Raw genomic sequence first — 20,998 nt, 5'->3', positions numbered from 1 at the left:
ATCTGGTGACACGCAGAACACGCAAGACACGTAAAGGTAGGGTAGCAATTAAAAACACACACACTGCCAAGATCAAGACCAAGACCAAGACTAAGACTAAGACTAAGTCAAAGGCCAGTGCCGCCACCAAAATCACTGCGCTAGCCAACCCCAAGCGAAGTACCAGAGCGCCAACCCCAGCAAGTCTCAAAGCTATCAAGACCCCTTCCATAGAAGTTGCTGTACCAAAAAGGAGAGGCCGTGTTCCCAATGCCTTAAAGCTAGGTAATAGCTCTGCCAAATTCTCTGCAACAAGCACCAAATCAAAACTGGCCACCAAAGAAGAAAAAGAGACTGTGAATAAGATAGAGAAGACACTAAGCCAAAAGAAGACAACCAGACTGAAAAAAGAGGAAAACGAGACTGCTGACAAAAGAGAAAAGACGCCGAGCGAAAATAAGACACCGGAATTGATCAAGGAGGACTCCGCTGCAAATGAAGTAGATATACCACTTCTCGGAAGGAAGGAAACTAGAGGAAGGCCCAGAAAATATCCACGCAGCACCAATGGTAAATCTGTGATACCAACTCCTCCATTGAAATCTGGAGAAGTACGTAAAAAACGTGGACGTCCTCTGAAAAATGACTTGTTGATGAGGGAGAAGTTGGGCACAATAGTAGGGGAGAAGAGGAAATGGGTTGGAAACGATGTAGTTGGGCCAACAACGACAAAAAAACTGAAAATAGCGGGGACAACCAAGGAGACAGCGAACGTGGTTTCCATGTCCCCATCAACAAGTGTTGAAACCGAAAACGAAGAATCTCAAGAAAAAATTCCGTCGATGCAGGGTGCAACTATTCAACCAATTTCGAAAGTCATTCCGCCCCATCACGCAACCACATCACCAAATGTTCACAAAAATAGTATCAACCATTTGCTTTCCAATGAAATGCCACCAGCGCCTTCTCCATATTCGTTTCCTAACTATGACCCTAGAACCCCCACTGCTCCACCGGCAGCACCGTATCAACAGCAGATACCACCTCCATCTTCATCGTCGTATAACAGTGGCTATAGTCCAAATCTCCAGCCTTATCCCGGGCAGCAAAGCTCGCCAATACCAGCAGTAGCAGCAGTGCCACCTCCGCCAAATCGTCATCATCATCATCATCATCATCAGCTACAACATCCGCAACAACTACCACCATATCTACGTCAGCAATACCAGCACTCTTTGCACCCACCGTATCCTTTGCATAATGGGCCACTGGCGCAAGTTCGCTACCCTCCGCAGATTCCTCACCATCCAGTTGACTATGGCTCCCAGATGCCGCCAGCACCAGCACCAGCACCAGCACCAGGAGCAGCATCAGCACCGGCATCAGCACCGGCACCAGCACCAGCACCAGCACTAGTACTAGCACCTGAACCACACCAATATCCACACGCACGACCACGCCAGCAACAGTCGCTGCTAGCCGAGCCTCCATCTAGAGGATCAAATGGTCGTATACCAATCACGTCCATAATATCTCAAAAGATTGATGCAAGAGAACTTCCATCGATGATGCATGAAGATGACACCACAAGAGAAGAAGATGCCGAAGATGCCGAAAGTGGGGGAGAAGACGAAGCGGAAGGAGACGGGGAGGGAGAGGATGACACCGACGAAGAGTTCGAAGAGGATGAAGACGAGGAAGAATACAGAGTTCATAAATCAAAGCGGACAAGACGCAATAAAAGCAAATACGGTGTTGATCGCGAGAATATCAAGATCAACAAACGGATCATGTCGCAGGATACCGAGGATGTGATTAAAATGTTTAAGAAATTTGACAATGAAGTCTTGAGCAACCCTGAGGCCAGAAAGCGATTGTTAAGCTTGGGATTTGAGACAAGAAAGAGATACATAACCACATTCAAACATTACATACGATTCTGTTGCAGAAAAAAGTTGGACAATTTTTTTGTCACTGGTGAATTGATGAAGGAATTTTATGAAGAGCAGTATGCCATGAGTTCTTCTAGTAATCCAGCAATCAGATTGAGGAAAATGGATCCTGCGTTTTCCAAACTACATGAAATCAACTGCTTGGTTTATAATTTGGATAGAAGAGGAATACCGAACCGCCACCTTCCATTGGATTTTGTGGCGTCCAAAGAGTTTGGAGGAGTTCTGGGCGAGTTTGAAAGAGAGGCCATTCTGGGTGGTAATGAAAAGCTGAAGGGCAGAAATTCGAGGATGAAAAAGAACAGATCTGATAATTTTGCGATTTCAATATATGCACCAGAGAATGGTAGGAGACCCAATCACGGCATTGACGGTGGTAATCAGACGCTTTTGGTGAATCCATACGTACCCCCACCTCCTTCCTCCTCTCAAGGGCCCCATTCAATGCCTCCATTGTCATCGATGGTACACGAGAATAGTCAAGGGCAATTCCAGCATCAACAGAGAGGAGAAGGACATAGTGGACAGTATTATCAAACGCATGGGGCGCAAAGTCACAATGACAGTGTTACACTGTCTCTGTCACTTTTCCAACCAAATGGAAATTCGCAATCCACTTCACCAATACTCATGTACCCGAAGAAGATTACGAAAAGAAACATTGAAGAAATCAGACGCTCATTTGTTCAATTATGTACCGAAATCAACACTTCATTACAGCGAGCAGTTGGAGTTGAGCCAGCTTTTGTTTCCGATTTAGCCACGAAAGTGAATGCCCTGCTTGACAAGTTTGATTTCGAATTGAATGGACCAAGACCGCCACAACCACCACCACCGCAAACCACATCTACCGGCGTGCCCATTTACGATTTACAACCAAACTCATACACAGTGTATGAGATTCTTGATGAATGGTTCAACTCCACGCCGCAACGGCTCAGTGTAGCTCAGCGGATTGAGCGGTATGGAGAAGAACGGATCCGCGATGAGTTTGAGTACAACACTTTTGTTGAGCGGCGTAGTGTTGTTGAATTTGTTGAGCGATTGAGTAGAGAGACCAAAGTTGACATTTGGGTGATTGCCAACGATTGTGACAAGTATATTCGAGATAAGTCGATTTTGGATGAGTTTATTAGTGAGATTGAGTTGGATGTGGATGACTTGTTCAAGAGGATATTGAGGTATAGGCAGAGAAGAGGATAGGTGGGCAAGGTAGACGTAAAATGCCATTAATTTCCATCAATGTCACCATTTCTGCTTTGTAATTTTTTAACGATCTGTGTACTACTTTTGTTATTATTAATGGAATATCTGCCATGACTATGGCAACTGAGTGTAGCTTGTTTTGAGTTTGTATTTGGTAGAAGAGGCGATAGAGTAGCTGCAGCGCTGAGCTTTGCCGTTGTGCAGCGCTCGTTTTGTTGACATGAATTATTGTGTAATATGGATTCCCGTTTTGTGTGCTGACGCGTAATTTGGCAAAAATGTGTTTTTTTTTTTTTTTTCACAGATCTGGTGTCATCGATAAGAGGATATTCACTGCATTTGCAACTGATCTGGCTCATATTACTGTGAAGTTTTTGGTAATACTACCTAGCTCACTCAAGTGTTTTTCCGAAATCAATATCACCCCCTTTTATTTTTTGGGAAACACCACCCTATTATAGTGGAATTTATCGGTCAGTAAAACGCTCCATTATTTTGAAAAGAGACGGTATTTGAAGAGCTTTTACCCCACAACTCCTCCTAGCTCAATTGCGAAATTGGATTACAAATAAACCGTTCTCTTTGGTAAGGGAGTTGCCCCACCCCTTTTGTGTAAGAGCCAGCACATTCTTTCCGAGTCCTTCCATTGCAACACACTAACAAGAAATAAAGTTACGTGAATTACAACTAAGAACTAGCCCAAAACTTGAAACAACCCAGATGGTAAAATTCAGCAAACGAATAATAATATGGGAGAGTAAAATATGACAAGCCCTTCCCTTTGTGGGGATGTACTGAGAGAGCATATCTGACCAATAACAAAAAATTTTAGTTTAACTTTTCGAGTCAATTAAACTTTAGAACAAAAAGTGGGGAAGCGACGCAACTGCGGCTTGGTTTAGAGTTTTATCAATAGTTTGAATAAATTTGGTTGTTTTTGAAGTATAATTTAATGAGGAATGCAAACGCAAAACAGTTCATCAAAGAAGAGCAGTATTCCGTCATAGACTGAAACGTGCTTGAATTTGGGGACTAACTGGCACGTTATGGAGAGCTTTTGTTTTCACTTGAAACACCAATACTGTTGATTCATTGTTTCATGTTCTACTTTTTTTTTTCAACTGTCCAAAGGTGTACAGCCAAATGCAGTAGCTCCCCCCCATCCTCACCCCACCATCATTCACTAATAATAGTATGGCAAAGTTTAAAGTTTAATTTGCTTATTATGTTTCAAATCTCGGAGTGTTTTTATCTTTATTTTTATTTTTTTTTTTTCACTGAGTTTCAGTTGATTTATTGAGACTCTTGCAAGTTTCAAGCTGGCTGTAACATATACAAACAACCACTTCCACTTCGTACTGCTGAGTGGTTCATGGAGTAGAGACATCAATCAAAAGTGAAAAGGGAATTTGTTTTGATTAATGTGAAAAAACAAGTGATGCTCTTCGCTGACGAGATACTCACTATGATATGACTGACGGAGAAGATAGGGATCAATGGTGGTTTCAACAAACCGTCACGGTTTACCCTCTTGGCACACAGCCAGTTTTGATGATAATATTATCTACGGAATAAGCTTTTCCTGTGGCAATAGGAGAGGCGCCTTGTACCACTTTGGAAGAAGAAGAAGAAGAAGCAAACTAGTTTCATACACCCCAATACAGGTAGACCATTAGGTTTTCGACCGCTTCCACGCCAAATGAGGGGGGGAGGAAGCGTCATCACAAATCAAAGTTTTAAGAACACTGGCCAAGAAAATATATCCAAGGCATGGTGGCGCTCCTTACCTTGAAGGCTTTTTTACGCTGTGAATGTGTTGCACGAACTAAGACTTGACTTTACACGTTTAGCGGGTGAGGGTGACTGGCTGTACAATTGTCCAGTATAAGTATAAAAGGGGACTCGGGGTACCTTCGTCCTTTGGATTCAGTTGGACATAAAAGACAATAATCAATACTAATACATGTCACACTCAATTCATTCTGGGGCTTCAGAAATTGTTAACGAACACAACAAGCACATTTTTCGTCCACCAACATTCACTTCAACTGCCATCAAGAGATACTTCAAAAGTAGAGTCACTTCTTTATGGGTAGGAAGAGAAGAATTGAGCCAATATTCTTGGGGTGAACTTCTCAATCCATTTCAAGCATTGACCGAATTGAACTTGCACCAGTGGAATTTCTTTTTGATGGGTTTTTGGGGCTGGACATGGGATGCTTTTGATTTCTTTGTCACGAGTTTAAACGTGACCAACATTGCCACAGACTTGAATGTGTCCACGAAAGATGTCACGTGGGGTATCACATTGGTGTTGATGTTTCGTACTGTGGGCGCTGTCATTTTTGGTTCCATTGGTGATACCTTTGGTAGGAAATGGCCCTATATTGTCAATATGATTTTGCTCATGGTCATTCAAATTGGTACTGGATTTGTTACTACGTATCAACAATTTCTTGGCGTCAGATCACTATTTGGTATTGCAATGGGAGGCATTTATGGAAACTGTGCAGCAGAAGCACTTAGTGATGCTCCAAAGAGAGCTAGAGGTGTCTTGTCTGGTATTTTCCAAGAAGGGTATGCTTTTGGATACTTGTTGGCGGTTTGTTTTCAGAGAGCGTTTACAATGACTGACAGGACATGGCAAAATATGTTTTTCTTTTCTGCTGGTGTCCCTGTGATCTTTATTGTTTGGAGATTTTGCAATCCTGAGACTGACAACTATCAACGTCAAAAAGCCAGATTTGAAAAGGGTGCTTCTCAAAGAAACTCAAAAGTTGCTGAATTCACTAGTCAAGCCAAGAAGGCTTGGAAAGCTTACTGGTTGATTATTGTGTACATGGTGTTTATGATGTCGGGATTCAATTTTTCATCGCACGGTTCACAAGATTTGTATCCCACCATGTTGACCGAAGAGTACAATTTCGGTCACGACAGGGCTACAGTTGTTAACGTTTGTGCCAATTTGGGTGCAATTACTGGCGGTATTATCATTTCACACGCATCAACATTTATTGGAAGACGTGCTGCTATTTTGATTGGTAATTTCACTGCAGGAGCGTTTATTTACCCTTGGGCATTCAAACCAATGTGGATTACTGCATTTTTCATGCAGTTTGGAATTCAAGGTTCCTGGTCAGTGGTCCCGATCCACTTGAATGAGTTGGCTCCACCTCAATTCAAGTCATTTGTTGTGGGAACTTCGTATCAATTGGGTAATTTGGTCAGTTCGGCAAGTGCCACCATTGAGGCCACAATGAATGAAACTTTGAACAATTATGGTAAAACAATGGCTATTTTCTTGGGTGCTATCTTGGCTTACTTGATTCCTGTTGTGTTTTTTGGTCCAGAGAATAGGGGTGCTGAATTGGGAGTCGAAAGAGATGATGAAATGAGTATTTATGATGTCGATGACTTGGATGATGACAAGAAGGATCCAGATGCACAAATTGGAGATGTAATGGAGCAACTGAAGGAAGAGAAGAGCAAACCGTTGAAGCAGGAGGCGAAGAAGGTTGTTAGAGCAGTTTAGTCTAGTGTGTTTATCGTAATTGCCTAAGTTATGAACACCAATTAAGATTGTATCAGGTTAGTTCTTTCTTTCTCTCTAGATAGCTCAGTGGAAAGCGCTTACAATTACACTCTTGCAGGCTTGTTATTCCACCATGTGTGTTCCCAATATGGTACTCTAAGTTGTACATGTTGCAATGGGTGTGTATATTACTAGCAAAATAAGATATTGTTTTATTAAGGTTCTGCAATATTATATCTCTCTTGCAATATATATGTGTTGTGGGGAAGAGTGGGGAAAAAAAAATTCCAAACATGATACAAACAGAATTTTTATTTTTATTTTTTCGTTCTCTCCTTCTACCGCTGTTGCCCTTGAATCCAGGGTGCTTGTGTCAAACACGTCAAAGGCATCCACATCGTTATTATCTTGGGTTAGTACAAGAAAAAAGAAGTAAAGCATCCCTTGGCTGCGTATCTTGGTTTGTGCCAGTGAGGAAGGGAACCAAAAGGAGCGCAGTTACTGAAATACGTTTTGGCTCTAGTCTTTTCCTGCTTCCTACAGTGTAAGATAAAATTGAGACTCCTGCTTTGTAAGCACACTATGCAGTATCTCATATGTTTCCACCTAGTAATTGATTACAGGATAATTCTTTTTCCCCCAAAACATGAAGTTTTGTGTTTTATAATGCAACTAAGCAGCCCATAGTTGCAGTCGTCTCCCCCACCACGTACATCTTTGTGGCATTGAGCTTGTCCACGACCTAATGAATTGTTGAATCGTTTACACAGGCAACCGTGGTTAGCCAACATTAGGCATTGTGCCCCATTGCTTTCGGTAATCCTAATTTTACTAAGGTTAGCGCCATAATAATGAAGATAAAACGAAACAAACTTTACGTTCTTTTTGTTTTTTTTAGAAATCCTTTTTGTGCATTGATACATTGTTTCTCCGAGCTTTTCATTGCGAAAGCTGGTAAATGCAATCTGCACTGCTTTGCTATGAATATAAAAGAGACGTCTATTTCCGTTCTTTGCTGTACTTTGTTGAACTTTCCTGGTTCTACCACTCCCCTTCTCTAGATCTTCCCTACTTTTCATATTTGCTTCACAGCTGTCTCACCAAGAATTATCTATCAGACACATTATTGCCAAGAAAAAAAAAATAAGATAACGCAGAACCCTTCCAAGATTTGCAGTTACACGAAAACATGTCAGAGTCTATACATTCAGCAGCCACTGAGAAGATCAACGATCACAATAAACACATCATTCGTCCTCCAAAGTTCACCACTAGAGCGATCAAAAACTACCTCAAAACAAGATTCACTTCTTTGTGGGTTGGGTGGGATGAGTTGAGAAGCTATAGTTGGTATGAATACGTCAACCCTTTTCAGCCGCTCATCGAAATGAATCTGCACCAATGGAATTTTTTCTTTATGGGGTTCTGGGCATGGACTTGGGACGCATTTGATTATTTCATCACCAGCTTGAATGTTTCAAACATTGCTGCTGACTTGGATGTCAAGACAAAAGATGTGACGTGGGGTATTACATTGGTGTTGATGTTGAGAACTGTTGGTGCCTTGATATTTGGTGCTATTGGTGATACATTTGGAAGAAAGTGGCCATATATCATCAACTTGGGATTGCTCATGGTTCTTCAAATCGGTTGTGGGTTTGTCCAAACATTTAAACAATTTCTTGCGGTGAGGGCATTATTTGGTATTGCCATGGGTGGTATTTTTGGTATTTGTGCAGCTGATGCTCTTGAAGATGCACCAAAAAAGGCAAGAGGTGTCTTGTCTGGTATTTTTCAAGAAGGTTACGCTTTTGGGTATTTGTTGGCAGTTTGCTTTCAAAGAGCATTTGATGAGACCAAACATACCTGGAGAAACATGTTCTACTTCTCTGCTGGTGTTCCTGTCATTTTCATTTTGTGGAGGTTCATCAATCCAGAGACAAACACTTATCAGCGTCAACAAGAACGTATGAAGAGAGAAGCGGAGGCTAGACCATCTCGACATGCTCAGCTCGTTGAGTTTGGAAACCAAGCAAGAAAAGCGTTGAAAACATATTGGTTAATTATTATCTATTTGGTGTTGATGATGTCAGGTTTCAATTTTAGTTCTCACGGTTCCCAAGATTTGTACCCAACCATGTTGAAAGAAACTTATCATTTTGGCGATGACAAATCAACCGTTGTGAATGTTTGTGCCAACTTGGGAGCCATTGCTGGCGGTATAGTGATATCCCATCTTTCCACTTTTATCGGAAGACGTACAGCTATCTTGATTGGAAATGTCTTTGCGGGTGCATTCATCTATCCCTGGGCATTCAAACCTATGTGGGTCACAGCTTTCTTTATGCAATTTGGTATACAAGGTTCCTGGTCTGTTGTCCCAATTCACTTGACTGAATTGTCACCACCCCATTTCAAAACCATTGTCACAGGTGTGGCATACCAATTGGGTAATTTGGTCAGTTCCGCAAGCTCGACCATTGAAGCAACTATCAATGATACCTTGAACGATTACGGAAAAACAATGGCCATTTTCATCGGTGCAGTTATTGGTTACTTGATGCTTATTGTCTTTATTGGTCCAGAGAATAGAGGTGCAGATTTGAGTATTGAAAGGGATGACGAAATGAGTGTTTACGATGTTGATGAGCCAGGCGACAAGGATGAACTAGCATCCAAGGTCGAGTATGACAATAAAGAATCGGAGGGGGTCTTTTATGAAAAGCCAAGTGTCGAACATAGAGATTAAAGTTACATCGTTCTTTTCATTGTATATGTCAGTTTAAGTGTAGTAATTTTACTTGATTATATAAAAATATAACTGTATATAGAAAAAGGGGGGACAAGACCCCCACCATTATACTTCAAGACACTAAAAAAGATTTAGTACCTGAAACATTAGTGATCCATGTTTCAGGTTCGAGAATCGTCTTCTGAAACTCTTATCAGTTTAGTAAGTGTTTCAGAATACACCTATTCCCATTCCTGACAGTATACTACTGTACCAACATGTTCTTTCTCTTTCTTTGTCCTTACCAAATGCTTCTTTTTTTTTTTTTTGCAGCGCGGGATATTGAATCTTTGGCCAAAAGGCCAAAAGCAACCTAATCAAACCCCTTGATCTAAACTGTACCTTTTTTTTCGGCACTTCCACAAACAATGCTCCCTGAGTTGCAAAACATTTTAAATGATCTCCCTAACATCAGCAATTGTGGGTGTGATCACAATATTCCTAACTCTCAACGGTATCCATTTCTTGCTATGGTTTTTCCAAAGAACCACTCGAGATCAGCAAAAATCCCTGCGTACAACTGAAGCATTCATTTCTAATCGAAGCCACCAAGAACCGCTAGTTGATACCCCACGGCCCAGAAATGAGGCGTCAGGAAGCTTTTACATAAATAATCTGTCCACGTCCTCGGCTGATGCTTTCGCCCGCTTCAGATCTAGACTACTCGCTGCTAGGTCCCTCTCGGAGGTTAATGAGGGCTCATCACTGCAAAGAGGAGAAAGAAATCAATTCAGATCAAAATTTAGGGAAGCCAAGCAGAAGGCTAAACAAAGGTTCCAAATTGTTGCTGAAAAGTACTCCAAGAAAATGCAGAAAGGGTCAAGACAAAACCTGTCTGTTAGTGACGACTCAGTGCATGTAACATTTTCAAAAGCGCACAAATTTGATGACAATGACCCACCTCCCCCATATTCATTACATTAAATTACCATCATAGAGAGGTTAGAGCTTGAGTGGAAACGATTGGTTTTTAGATATGCAGAAGCCAGTTAGCTTTTTTTCTTCAAGGAATGAAAAATAGAAACTCTACCTAGTTGTGTTCCACTGCACTGCAATAACCATCCTATACATCAAAAGCATCTTTTTAGACAGATACTCAAGCATTCCAAACAGTGATGGATTGGAGTGCTGTAATTCTTGCCACTTTTCTCACGGTGATAGGCTTGTTGCTTGTGTATTGTTTTCGGTATGCTTACAACACATGTTACCTAGCCTATATTTCTGACACTGCAGACCAACTTGATCAGCAACAACAACCGTTGGGTAACAATCACAGTGAAGCAGATCCAGTTGGCACCAAGAGGTTCAAAAGTGGAGTATCAGGAACTAGTCAAGCCCCCAATCTTACAGCACTAACTTTGGCACATCCTGAAGCTAGTATGGCCCGCGTGGATGATTCAGCACCACCAAGCTATTATAAAGCAGTGGGTGATGTCACTTACATGGCCACCAATCAGGAAAGATAGGATACACTAAGAACAGTCATAAGCCTGTTGACTACGAGGAGGAGGACAAGAAGAAAACTTGACAAGGATGCCTACTGGCAGAACGGTGGCTATTGTATAGGTTTGATTTGGTTTGGAAAATATCCCTTCTGAAATTCATATGTCTAGTTTATGTTTCTTCCATTCCTCTTTAAAATCTACTTGCACTACAATCCCCAAATATTTTTTTTTGCAACACGATTTCTTAAAGAGGGACCCATCAACAATAACAAGCAAATAATACACCAATTTCTGGAAAAGCAGAGAATAAAGGATCAGAGACTAAGAGACTGTGATTTCAAATTTATTCAATCTTCCAAAGATGGAGGAGTTACAGCAAAGTATGGGATCTGAAGCTTCAAACCAGCCACCGATTACAAACGTTATCAACCCCAATGACTACACCAAAAACCTTTCTTGCCTCAGATTGACTCATTATTTGATAAAAGCACTCCTCAAACCCTTTCTCACTTGCAATGGACACATCGAACCTGATTTTGACGCCAACATTGAGCAAGTCTTTAGCATTGTCAATCTTGTTGGCTTAGCATCAACTTACAAAGTCAAATCTTCTTCTGACGCAATCTATTTGTATTTCCGCAATCTCTACCCAAAATGGGGCTTGAGTTTCGCAATCTTACCAGGATTGAGTCGTTTTCATTTAGTCAACATAGAGGAGAGAGATAAGGAGCAATTGGCAATGTTGGAGAACCGAATGGAGACAAACCTACAGAGTAGGCCACTGAAGAGAGAGAGTACAGGTAAAGATATACGCGAGCTGTCTTCTCAATTTGAGCAGGTAAGTCAAGCTAACACCTCTTTGCAAATAACAGCACCGAGCCTAATTGAAGACAACCGACAAGAGAGCTCTCTGCAACCTGACGTCGCTGAGTATCAGGGGCAGGAGGAGCTGGTTGAGTTGTTGCATGAAAATTCAGTTGAAAGTTTTAGTGGGGAGAACAATGAAGAGTGTTTAGATTTTGTCCTTAAAGTCCCTGGAAATCAATGGTTGGCAAGCACCTTAGAGGAAGAGGACACAGGTACCCATGACAATACATCAACAAATCAAAGTATCGACCCATTTCAACGAAACCCCTTTGTTCTAAGAAACTATCTGGTTCGTAGTGAGCTTGCCAACCAGTCGAGAACTCCTGACCGTTTGAATATGTGTGGCACGTTCACAAATGAACCTCGACAAAGCGTGGGTCTCCCCTCAGCCTCGCAAATATCAAGCCGGTTGTTGCTGACAACTAGCGTGACTTTGGGTGATGATCTTGTAGATTGGTATGAGCAAATATTTTGGGAGTTGGAGGAAGATTTGAGGAATGAACGCAGAAGGAATCAAACAAGTTTGAATCCAGCTTCAATCAATTTTGCCTGGGCTTCAAATATTTTACCCTCATACACTGTGCGACAACCTAGAGAGAACGAAAGCTTTTATCCTATTTCTGGAGACTTACCCCCTGTGTACTCAAGCTTGATTTGAAGAAGATGCTTGATGGCTATTGATTAATGCTTTATTTATTTGTGATGGCCCCTCATTTGAGGAGAGTTACTATTGATCTGTATACTTTCAATTCATAGACTTCCGGTCACGGTTGTCACATCATTGGCTAGATAAAACTATCAATAGAAAATAAGTGACTTTGTCGTTTAAATTATAAATTTTAGAGCTCCTGCATAAAGTCTTTTGCACCTGCAAAAATTAAGCAGGACTTTCCTTAATTATGTGCTCTGAAGAAGTAAGTCTATAAAGGGATGCGACATGAGCCACTTTCCTAAATGAAAGCTTCTTTGACTCTATAAATGTAGGTAAACACGTATGCTTATAAATGTATATATATATATACCCATCTCGACTGCGTATTTTTGGTTTATCGCATATTTCAAAAGAAGTGGAAGGGGTAATGGAGTTGTTGTTCCTTGCCGCTGGAGTAGCGTTCACCATGGCCGCAGCTGAGATGAGCAGGGATGGCCGTTCAAGGAGTCCCTACTCTTCTAGTTTTGAGAATCATAGTCCAACTGAGACTCGCAATGATTACTGGAGAAGGTGCTATTATTGTCGACACAACATATGCTGTTGCCCTCCCATTGCTAGCAGTAGTCTGTCTGGAGCACCTAGGGCAGTCACATCTTCAAGTCATCATCTGCTTCCAACGGCACTGTCTTCGTCCAGTCACTCTCCCAAGCCTAAAGCAACAAGGGCAACAGGAAAATCTGTACCAGTCAAATCGACCACAAAAAGCGCCGCAAATGCCCCAAAACCTGTTTCTCGGGCGAGCACAAAATCCAAGTCTAAATCGAAGACAAAGTCAAAACCGGAATCTGCTCCCAAATCGAGGCCACACACCACTTCTCATCAACCAAAGGTTATCGCTGTTAAGTCAAATGCCTCGCCAGTAAAGCATACTTCTCGAAAGCCACTGCTTTCGTTATCAGGCTTGTTTAAAAGAACTTCAAAGAAAGATGATGGCCAGGTGTCACCAAAAGCCGGTCATCAGTCACACAAAATAATTACTGATTTGAAAAAGATTACAATAAGTGAGATTGAGGAGAAGCCTATAAATCCACCAAGTTTTCAAGAAAGTGTTTCTAAGACTGGAGGAGATGAACTGGTTCACTTGTTGCCGGAGTATTCAACAGAACCTCCTCCAAAATATGAATTCAAAGACGTGGCGAGTGACGAAGAGGAAGAGAGGGTTTAGTCTAGGAGAGGATGGCAGTTTCTTAAAGGGGTCGATACCAATATGTACGTTCATGACAACGCATGATGCAAAGTAGATTATTTACGAGCATGCAAACGTAGTTTCAAATGCATATACAAAAAATACCCCGTGTCATGTTCAGATCAAAGCATCCCCCTCCTATGAAATAAAAAAGTGCAGTCAAAGTTTCGTGCGGTTTGGGAGGTGCTGGAGAAGCAAATGCAAGTGCAGCGAGTGCAGCTCTGCATTTAATACCAGATGCGAAAACGGCAAATAGTATAACATTTGCACTTAATACACGATGTTTAGTTTCTCACTCAGTACTTTACGTAAAGCTTTAACCCTTGCACTTGAAAAGATTTGTTTATCTACGCGTCATCTCTGTCAAGGACTCACTTTGAGAGTTATTAGTCAAACATAATGTCTCTTTGTTGAAAATCTTCTCTACAATCTAAAACAATCTCGTTCTTTCAATCTCATACGTAGCAACCACTGGACGGTGATCCGAAAAATGGAACCCCTTCAAGTAGTTGCTCAAGATTCCAAATTGTTTCAACTCGATCGAATAATACTCGTGATGATTCAAATTGTAATAGTTGTTCATTGACAATTCTTCTTTTGCAGTTTCATCTCCATAGGGTGAATTACTAATAGGATGTTGCTTGGTGAAGTAAGGCGACCAAATATAATCAATGATTGAATATGGCTCATTAGTGATGTCGAATCCGGTAAATGTAGTTTCATGTCCATAAGAAAATCGCTTATCGATCAAAATTCTACTATCTTTGAACCCAGCAGCAGTCAATATTCCATAAGGTTCGTCTCTTGGCTCTGTGTTGAAATCACCACAGAGAAACGAGGGATACGCATTGTAATTCTTCATTTTGTCCACAATCAATTGCGACGACCTGCGTCTAGCGATATGCCCACGATGGTCATAGTGAGTGTTGAACACGTTGAATTTGATCAATGGATTCAATTTGCTTTGAAAAGTCACCATAGTTACAATCCTTTCTAAAGCTGCATCCCACCCTTTACTGGGTCTATCAGGTGTGGGGCTCAACCAAAACGTAGTGTTTTCCAAAACAAGAAAGTCCTTGTGTTTGAATAGAATTGGGGCAAACTCGCCAGCTTCTAACCCATCTGTGCGGCCAACGCCATAATAAGCCCACTGGTCATCATCGTTAGCATTTAACCCGTTCAAGATATCATGCAACTGATTAACAAGCACCTCTTGTAAACAAATGACATTAGCATGTCCAATGGCGGTATTAAACTCCATAGAATTAATGCTTTGAACACGGCGCTTAGTCCATAACTTTTCGTGCGGGTCTCGGTAGTTGACGTTATCGTATCTAATGTTGTTCGTGTATAATCTTAACGTCAATGAAGGGCCAAGCAAGGATGTTGAAGCAACTTTGGCTTCAAACTGGTAGAATCTAAATATGAAGAAACAGATGAAGATAGTTGGGATGATGAAATAGGTAAACTTCTTAGCGGGAATGCGTTCAAGTAGGCTGTGCTGGGACTTGAGATGTGGGTCCTCGGGTGTAATTAGTGGTGTACTTTCGTCCGCCATTTTTCAGGTTGATAGGAAGCTTATGCCCGCAATGGTCTCAAGGTACTCAAGTATTCTATATTCTAGCAATGGAATCTATGCAATGGAAGTCAAGGACCGCAAACAAAAACAAAAGAAAATAACTTCTGCGGGGGTGGGGGGCAGTGTTTGAATTTGAGACTTAACACGACTTCGTACTGGATTTACATAATAAGAGTATTACACCTCTGAAAAGAAGCCACAGGAGCCTCATATTTGTGAGTAATCCTGATCTCATGCAACCAGATATTGTTACTTCACATTGCGGGTGTATTTTTTTACCTATTTTTCCAAACTTGTATCAAGCTTGTCCTATTTAAAAAATTTTTGGAGACAACTTGTTGCAAAAAAGAGAAAAAACAATACATATATTTACAGTAAAAAAATTACAATCTTCCAATAGGTTACACAGTTGTATTCATTAGCGATGTCTTAAAGTTTGGTTACCATCTTCGACACCTCTTTCCACGGAGCTAGTATCAACCACCTCAATAACATCTCCATCATTGGATCCATGGCCATGGCGATGTTCCTCCACTTGCCTAGATGTTCCTCGATTATTGATGACGAATAACACAACACTAGCAATGCCACCAACAACCAGCATGACAAATAGGAGAAGAAATATATAAATCACGGTTCGAATTGGATGATGCACTACCGTCGGTACAGGATCAAGTAAAAGCTCAAGAAGGAAGTCTGAAAAATTCAGGTACTGCATCCTTGTGAACAATTTAATGACACTGGCAAATTGACTCAAAGCGGATACAGAATCATCTCTCAAAATATCATCGAAATTTGGTGGTGGCGCAACAGGTTCATTGGGAGCTCTTTCTGGATTTCGAACCTTGTTGGCGTACTCCAATTTCTGCTTCACAATGAACGTTTCGTTACCGATTAATTCAGCTTCAGCAACAGAATTCCCAACGTAGATATTGTCAAAAAGCACCTCACCATCCATGTTCCACAATTCGAATCCAAGCCCACCAACAGGTTTATCCATTTGATATGGCGCCTCCAATTCGTAGTAGTCGGGATTTTCAATCTTGCGTGGCTGCCAAATACCTTTATAATTAGGGTTTTCAATCTCTGGCGCAAACCATGGACCTATGTAGTCTCCGTTCCCAACCATAGGAGGTGTCCAAGGTCCACAACCTAATTCACATTTAGGATTGACAATCATCGGTGGCAGCCAGTCATCGGACGCGTCTAAAGGTTTCACTGCATTAGAGTCAGGTATGTAACGTGGTGCTGACTCGTCCCAGTCCTCTGGTTTGACTGCATTAGGATCAGGAATCATTGGATGTGCATGCAATCGTTCATAATCCTCTGGTGGTTCAGCTTCTGGATCGGGAATATACTTGTGATCATCCCAATCATCGGGCTTTTTGTCATTTGGATCCTCTATTATCTTTGGTGGATTCATTGTTGGAGAAAACAACTCTACATCGGTGATGAGATTTCCCAGTTCCACCACTTTGCCATTGATTCTGATTTCAAGTTCATTATTGGGTCTGATGATTAATGTGTACAAATTAGTCATGTCACTGAGCCTAGCCAAAGGTGGGTAACGCAACTGTTTCTCTTCAATCTCACCATTGGGTAGTTCCTTTCTCATGATGAGGTAAATTTTGTTCTCACTTCCACAATTGTCAGGTCCAAACATTAGCTGATACGGTGTTTCTGAATTGAAAAAGTGATAAGTCTTTGAATCATCAAGAAGTTTGATATAAGCTCCACCGCATTCCAACCCTTTTTGCAACTTGACTTCATACTGGATCACCAAATCCTTGTTTGTGTTGTTGATGACGTGTGGAAGTTTGTATGCTATTGAATAGTGTGATGCCCTGGATTTCATCACCAACCCAGAATCGTTCTCAAAGCCAGGGTTCAAATGCGGTTGCTCGATTGACCATTGACCCTTATATGGGACTATTTCGTCTCTTCCCTCGTCATATTTTTTGGCCCTTGATACTTTCCATGGTGACTCCGAGAGGGAGGGGTAATCAAATTGCTCAAAAATTGAATCCTCACTCAATCGAGATTTATCAAATGGGGTATACTCTAGTGCATTGACTGAGTAAAATAGTAGAGCCGCAAGTGTGAAAATGTATTTCATTGGCCCTTTCTTTGCCAGTTCTGACACCACATCCTATCTGATGTAAAATAATAAAAATTGAATCGCGATCTTGTCAAATTTTGATAATGTCGCAAAAGCTCTGGGTGTCGCGTTTTTTAATCAATCAAAATAATTAAAATGCACAGAGTCTATTTTCTCTCTTATCTCAATAATTACTAATAACCAGACCTCGGGTCCATGCGACGATACATTCACCCAATTAGACTTTTTGTACAAACACAAATTAACCATTTTTTTGTTTTTTGTTTTTTAAAAAAATTGTGCTAGCAGTACAAAATGGGGAAAATAACCAGAGTGAGAACTGGTTGCTGGACATGTAAGAGACGGTACGTACGGCTAAGGTGAGATCTAACGGCAATTTCCGCGTTTACTAACCCCACGCATTCAAACAGGCACAGAAAATGTGACGAAACAAAACCAGAGTGCAACAATTGCAAAAACACAGGAAGGAAGTGTGAGGGATATGGTATTAGGCTCTCATTTGACTTCTTTCAACAAGGCGGCGGAAAGAAGAGGAAGCCACTAACTCCGTTGGGGAAAGAGGAGGAGTCTGAGAAAGCTGCAACGGGTTTTCAACACGGCAGGGTTACGGAGCAACCTGTAAATGAGATACCAGAACAGCCATCAAAGGAATATTCCTCGCAGTATCCTAATGAGCTCGCCACACATTCATCAAATCACTCAGGTCGCTCTCCTGGTATTGAATTCCCAAAAACACTCAACGAGGAGCCGACTTTTCAGACCCCCACCCCACTATTACAAGCTGTATCATCAAGTGCCAACTTGAACCAATTCAGTAACGCCTTGTTTGAAGATCTTCAATCGATTTTTTCATCAATAAACGAACCGTCTACAAATGGAGCTTCTCTGGATGACCAAATCTCGCCAACAATGAGTGAGCGCCACAACTTTGATTTCCAAATCATTGATTTCATGGACAAGTCTCAAATATTCGATGCCAATCATAAACTATTGTTAAAGAATTCCGACTCGAGCAATAATGCACCTAACAGTGCCTTGGCTGCACCTCCAGATACAACGACGTTATTTGCCATGAGCTATCAAGAAGAGAATATGATGTTGAAACATTTTTTCAAAAAGTTGTTGCCGTTATTGGACGGACATCCCAAGTCACCTTGGCCCGATTTAGCTTTGCAGTATTGTGATTTTGACATTGCCAGGAGCTGCTTCATATCGCTAGCGTGTATTCATTTATACGAAAGTCGAGCTGGCGGGAACGATTTGTATCAGAAGGGTCTTGCTCATATAAATAACACCATGGACCACTTGATTCACTATATCCGTGAAAACTCAGCCAAAATGAATAACGAGCCACATGCAAACGATGTATTCACCGACCAGAGTAAGAAACGGGTAAGCCATTTTGTCATTTTGGTTCTTATAAATGTCCATTTGCTATTCGCTGTTGTTGAAAAGGGTAAAAGCTCAATTGCGAGAGAGTTTTTCAAAATCTTTACCACCATATGCAAAGATCCAGTATTTTATAATCAAGTGTTGATGACAAGTGAGAAAAGAAGGTCGTTGGCTGTGGTGTTAAGTTGGTACGATACTGTCTCTGCTATTGTTTCACCAGATTGCCGTCTTCCCTTTTGCCTTCCACAATGGTACTCGAAAGCAACAGACGACGTTTCCACGTCGAAAATGATGGGTTGCCCTGGGGAAATATTTGTGGCAATGGCTGAAGTGTGTCAGTTGCGAAATAAAAAATATAACAATTTGTTGACAGGTGAGGATAAAAATGTTGCATACACCCGGATCCGTTACTCGCTAATGAGCTACCGCGATTACGTTTTGGACTACGATAAGGACAGGAACGAACCGTACACGAACAGGCTAAAGTGTGCATTGTGTTGGTCTTTGGCAGTTTGGATCACATTAAACCGGGTGGTTGAACCAGACAACTATCAAACAACCAATCAAAAATTAACCAGCGAGTTCATTGACACATACGACCTGATGGACCCGAAATCCTCATTGGTTACCCAGATGGTCTGGCCAGTCTATGCAGTTGGTTGCGAATGCAAAAACGAATGGGAGCGGTCCTATTTGATCAAGTTTATGGATAATCTTTATGAGAACACGAAAATGGGGACAACTGCGTCATTGAAGGAAATTGTTTTGAATGTGTGGGATACGGGTATTTCGCAGGAGGAGTACTTGGTGGACTGGTTGGGTAAGGAGGTAGACTACTTGCCATTGTAGCGGTAACTAAAAGAATTCATGTTATATAGATTGTACTGCATATAATAATAATAGTAATAATCAGAGAACAACGTGGTAGCACGTGAAGAGCCATTTCAGAGATGAGAACGAAAAAAAAAAAAAAAATTTTTCTTGTCATCATCAACGGCAAATGTCTAATGCCAAAAGAACAACTCTCGAAAATTTTCTTTCTCAAAGAAAAAAACAAAAAAAACAAAAAAAACTCTTCACTTTTGCCAGTTCAATTCCAAGTCAATTACAACTCCAATTGCCAGTTCACATCATACATAACACGTCACAATGTCTTACACTGATTTCAAATCTGTTGAAACCATCAAATCGTTGAATGATTTCTTGAAGGACAAGTCTTACGTTGACAACGGGTATGTTTCAATTGCTATTTAAAGAGCCCCTTGATTGATTCCCATCCAATTAGTACTCTTTAATTTTTTGTTTTCTTTTGACATCTTTCAAGCATTCAGCTTATGTCTATGGTAACTCAATCAATTGATTGAACTTATCGCTCCCTAATTGTGACTTGTTACTGATTACTATGATGATCATAATCTTTGGTCCGTGTTTATGAGGTGGCCTCAAGACCCACCGCATGAGTGACAAAGAAGATTTAAATCTTTTATCTGACAATCAATCTGCAACGCTTCAAGGGGACGGAATCAATGTTATACAAGGAGGCTTTTGGAAGCTATTTTTGAAACGGCTATACTAACTCATTCCTATAGTGCTGAAGCTACCCAAGCTGATGTATCCGCATACAAGGCATTCCAAAAAGAATACCCAAACTTCACCAGATGGTTCAACCACATTGCTTCATTCACTGAAGAATTCGAAACCTTGCCAGCTGGTAAAGGGTCAGCTGCTACTTCTTCTGGTGCTGGTGCTGGTGCCGCTGCTGAAGAAGACGACGATGACGTTGACTTGTTCGGATCTGATGATGATGAAGTTGATGAAGAAGCTGAAAAATTGAAGCAACAAAGATTAGCTGAATACGCTGCTAAGAAGGCTGCTAAGGGTCCAAAACCAGCTGCCAAGTCCATTGTCACTTTGGATGTTAAGCCATGGGACGACGAAACCAACTTGGACGAATTGTTGGAAAACGTTAAGAAGATTGAAATCGAAGGTTTGACTTGGGGTGCTCACCAGTGGATTCCAGTTGGTTTCGGTATCAAGAAATTGCAAATCAACTTGGTCGTTGAAGACGCATTGGTTTCATTAGATGACTTGCAAGCTGCTGTTGAAGAAGACGAAGATCACGTTCAATCTACTGATATTGCTGCTATGCAAAAATTGTAAGTGTTTTGAATAGATATAAAAAAAAGAAAAGGAACACTTCTACAGGGTAAGTAATCTTTAATGATTGATAATGTTTTA

At 41.1% G+C, this 20,998-nt stretch overlaps 10 protein-coding genes across 10 annotated transcripts in view; 8 read left to right on the top strand and 2 right to left on the bottom strand. All coding sequences in view use genetic code 12, as the record gives it.

Annotated features, from left to right (window-relative positions):
• Positions 1–3,134, top strand: part of KGF57_004062 (uncharacterized protein) — a gene marked incomplete at both ends in the record, with an annotated part of 5,576 nt that extends 2,442 nt beyond the window's left edge. The window contains 2 exons of the mRNA XM_051753545.1: positions 108–1,855; positions 1,928–3,134. Coding sequence (XP_051607483.1) covers positions 108–1,855; positions 1,928–3,134 — 2,955 coding nt within the window. The remainder of the gene's footprint in view (positions 1–107; positions 1,856–1,927) is intronic.
• Positions 3,135–5,100: 1,966 nt separating this feature from the next.
• On the top strand, positions 5,101–6,669 carry KGF57_004061 (uncharacterized protein; the record flags this gene model as incomplete). Its single annotated transcript, XM_051753544.1, has 1 exon — positions 5,101–6,669. The coding sequence occupies one exon, from the start codon at positions 5,101–5,103 to the stop codon at positions 6,667–6,669; it is 1,569 nt and encodes a 522-aa protein (XP_051607482.1).
• Positions 6,670–7,858: 1,189 nt separating this feature from the next.
• Positions 7,859–9,418, top strand: KGF57_004060 (uncharacterized protein; the record flags this gene model as incomplete). Its single annotated transcript, XM_051753543.1, has 1 exon — positions 7,859–9,418. One exon carries the CDS (start codon positions 7,859–7,861, stop codon positions 9,416–9,418), a length of 1,560 nt encoding a protein of 519 aa, XP_051607481.1.
• A 438-nt stretch (positions 9,419–9,856) lies between these two features.
• Positions 9,857–10,926, top strand: KGF57_004059 (uncharacterized protein; the record flags this gene model as incomplete). The annotated part of the gene is made up of 2 exons (XM_051753542.1): positions 9,857–10,318; positions 10,549–10,926. 2 exons carry the CDS (start codon positions 9,857–9,859, stop codon positions 10,924–10,926), a joined length of 840 nt encoding a protein of 279 aa, XP_051607480.1.
• A 340-nt stretch (positions 10,927–11,266) lies between these two features.
• On the top strand, positions 11,267–12,430 carry KGF57_004058 (uncharacterized protein; the record flags this gene model as incomplete). Its single annotated transcript, XM_051753541.1, has 1 exon — positions 11,267–12,430. One exon carries the CDS (start codon positions 11,267–11,269, stop codon positions 12,428–12,430), a length of 1,164 nt encoding a protein of 387 aa, XP_051607479.1.
• Positions 12,431–12,671: 241 nt separating this feature from the next.
• On the top strand, positions 12,672–13,649 carry KGF57_004057 (uncharacterized protein; the record flags this gene model as incomplete). Its single annotated transcript, XM_051753539.1, has 2 exons — positions 12,672–12,686; positions 12,906–13,649. 2 exons carry the CDS (start codon positions 12,672–12,674, stop codon positions 13,647–13,649), a joined length of 759 nt encoding a protein of 252 aa, XP_051607478.1.
• Positions 13,650–14,100: 451 nt separating this feature from the next.
• KGF57_004056 (uncharacterized protein) lies at positions 14,101–15,228 on the bottom strand (the record flags this gene model as incomplete). Its single annotated transcript, XM_051753538.1, has 1 exon — positions 14,101–15,228. One exon carries the CDS (start codon positions 15,226–15,228, stop codon positions 14,101–14,103), a length of 1,128 nt encoding a protein of 375 aa, XP_051607477.1.
• Positions 15,229–15,667: 439 nt separating this feature from the next.
• Positions 15,668–17,365, bottom strand: KGF57_004055 (calnexin; the record flags this gene model as incomplete). The annotated part of the gene is made up of 1 exon (XM_051753537.1): positions 15,668–17,365. One exon carries the CDS (start codon positions 17,363–17,365, stop codon positions 15,668–15,670), a length of 1,698 nt encoding a protein of 565 aa, XP_051607476.1.
• A 297-nt stretch (positions 17,366–17,662) lies between these two features.
• KGF57_004054 (Zn(II)2Cys6 transcription factor) lies at positions 17,663–19,609 on the top strand (the record flags this gene model as incomplete). Its single annotated transcript, XM_051753536.1, has 2 exons — positions 17,663–17,712; positions 17,779–19,609. The coding sequence occupies 2 exons, from the start codon at positions 17,663–17,665 to the stop codon at positions 19,607–19,609; spliced, it is 1,881 nt and encodes a 626-aa protein (XP_051607475.1).
• A 300-nt stretch (positions 19,610–19,909) lies between these two features.
• EFB1 (translation elongation factor 1 subunit beta) lies at positions 19,910–20,920 on the top strand (the record flags this gene model as incomplete). Its single annotated transcript, XM_051753535.1, has 2 exons — positions 19,910–19,992; positions 20,350–20,920. 2 exons carry the CDS (start codon positions 19,910–19,912, stop codon positions 20,918–20,920), a joined length of 654 nt encoding a protein of 217 aa, XP_051607474.1.
• Between the last annotated feature and the right edge of the window lie 78 nt (positions 20,921–20,998).

Source organism: Candida theae (assembly GCF_024610275.1).
Source record: "Candida theae strain CBS 12239 chromosome Unknown scaffold23, whole genome shotgun sequence".
NCBI classification, from domain to species: Eukaryota; Fungi; Ascomycota; class Pichiomycetes; order Serinales; family Debaryomycetaceae; genus Lodderomyces; species Lodderomyces theae.
The sequence above is the reverse complement of the archived record's forward strand: the minus strand, read 5'-3'. Positions and strand labels throughout refer to the sequence as shown.